The sequence below is a fragment of the Elephantulus edwardii genome, unplaced genomic scaffold (genome assembly GCF_000299155.1).
Source record: "Elephantulus edwardii isolate Elephantulus edwardi_28Jun2011 unplaced genomic scaffold, EleEdw1.0 scaffold00014, whole genome shotgun sequence".
Classification (NCBI taxonomy): domain Eukaryota; kingdom Metazoa; phylum Chordata; class Mammalia; order Macroscelidea; family Macroscelididae; genus Elephantulus; species Elephantulus edwardii.
This window is the reverse complement of record NW_006399764.1, coordinates 6,068-7,585: the sequence shown is the minus strand read 5'-3', so window position 1 is coordinate 7,585 and position 1,518 is coordinate 6,068. Positions and strand designations below refer to the sequence as shown.

Genomic DNA, 1,518 nt, shown 5'->3' with positions numbered 1-1,518 from the left:
TCCCTCTCGCGGCGTTCCCCGGTCTGGCGGCGGCGTTCCCCCCAGATCTGGGCTTTTTTAAATAACTCCTAGAAGACTCTTCTGTGAAAAGTTAGAACATTGCTCCATTTCATTTATTCCTATTAATGATAGCTACAGCTAGAATGTTCTGTTTTTTATTGGCCCTGCCTCAAAAATTGTGCTCATACTTAAAGAATTTTACATCATTGCTTTTAGGTCAGATTGTCAAGCATGAGGATATTAAATGTGTGTTAAATGAAGGCATGCCAATTTATCGTAGACCATATGAAAAAGGGCGCCTAATCATTGAATTTAAGGTAAGCTATATAGTCTGTACCTAATTGATAATGATTACTTTACGCGAAACACCAGGAATCTCCATTGTTTGTCTAGGAAGAAATACTGTGATCTAATATTACTCCTGACGTTGTTCGAGTATTTGTTAACAGTTTGAGTTAGATTTGTTTGCATAGGCAGTTGTTCTTAAATTGATCTTCAGAACCATACAGCACTTTTAAGATAGCCATTATGGATTCTGGGGAGCACTGGTGGCCAACTGGTAAGGAATTGCACTGCCATCCCTAAGGCATGGAGTTTGAATCCACCAGCTGCTTCTTAGGAGAAAGGATAATCGATTTACTGCTTCAGAAAACCCACTGGAGGTTCAGTCATTTCTGACCCAGTGTTAGATAACAATAATAATTGTGAATTTGTGGCCAGTGTACTATATTTCTTAAGAATGTAAATACTATTTTTGTGCTTAAAAGTTTATTTACTGAATAGAATTGTGATTGTTTAGGTGAAGTTATACTAGGATTACCAAAACAAACTTTGTATGGTAAGCCTTAAATACAAGTTGAGAATTCCAGGCACTATGCTATTTATAGAATATGTGGTCCGACCTGTCCTGGGACTGGTAGGTTTTTCTACAGGTTTTATGTAGTCACATACCCTTTTCTGAGGAAAATGAATCTAAAGTAATTGTTTCTGAAGCTAATGATGAAATCTATCAGACTGAACTTAAAGTAGGTATTTCCTTTTGTAGGTTAACTTTCCCGAGAATGGCTTTCTCTCTCCTGAAAAACTCTCTCTGCTGGAAAAACTCCTACCTGAGAGGAAAGAGGTAGAAGAGACTGATGAAATGGATCAAGTCGAACTGGTGGACTTTGATCCAAACCAGGAACGCCGCCGCCATTACAATGGAGAAGCATATGAGGATGACGACCATCACCCCAGAGGCGGGGTTCAGTGTCAGACCTCTTAATGGAGCCATTGAGTCCACGGCATTTAATATGCAGCAAGTGCATACGTGAAAGACTGTAATCATAATATGCTCACTACTTGGCTATTGTTTTTGTTTTAATATTCAACTATAGTAGTGTTTTAAAGTTAAATGAATAAACTCATATAAAAGCTCTGACTTTGCTCTGTATGTATGATGAATTCAGTGTGTAAGGAGAAATTTAATATTTGTAAAAACAGCTTTTGGTTTAAAAAGGAAAAATTTTCTCCCCTAGT

General features: G+C 37.7%; 1 protein-coding gene across 1 annotated transcript in view; it reads left to right on the top strand.

Annotated features, from left to right (window-relative positions):
- DNAJA1 (DnaJ (Hsp40) homolog, subfamily A, member 1) overlaps positions 1 to 1,264 on the top strand; it is a 13,613-nt gene extending 12,349 nt beyond the window's left edge. The window contains exons 7-8 of the mRNA XM_006881248.1: positions 217 to 317; positions 1,046 to 1,264. Coding sequence (XP_006881310.1) covers positions 217 to 317; positions 1,046 to 1,264 — 320 coding nt within the window. The remainder of the gene's footprint in view (positions 1 to 216; positions 318 to 1,045) is intronic.
- The last annotated feature ends 254 nt before the right edge of the window (positions 1,265 to 1,518 follow it).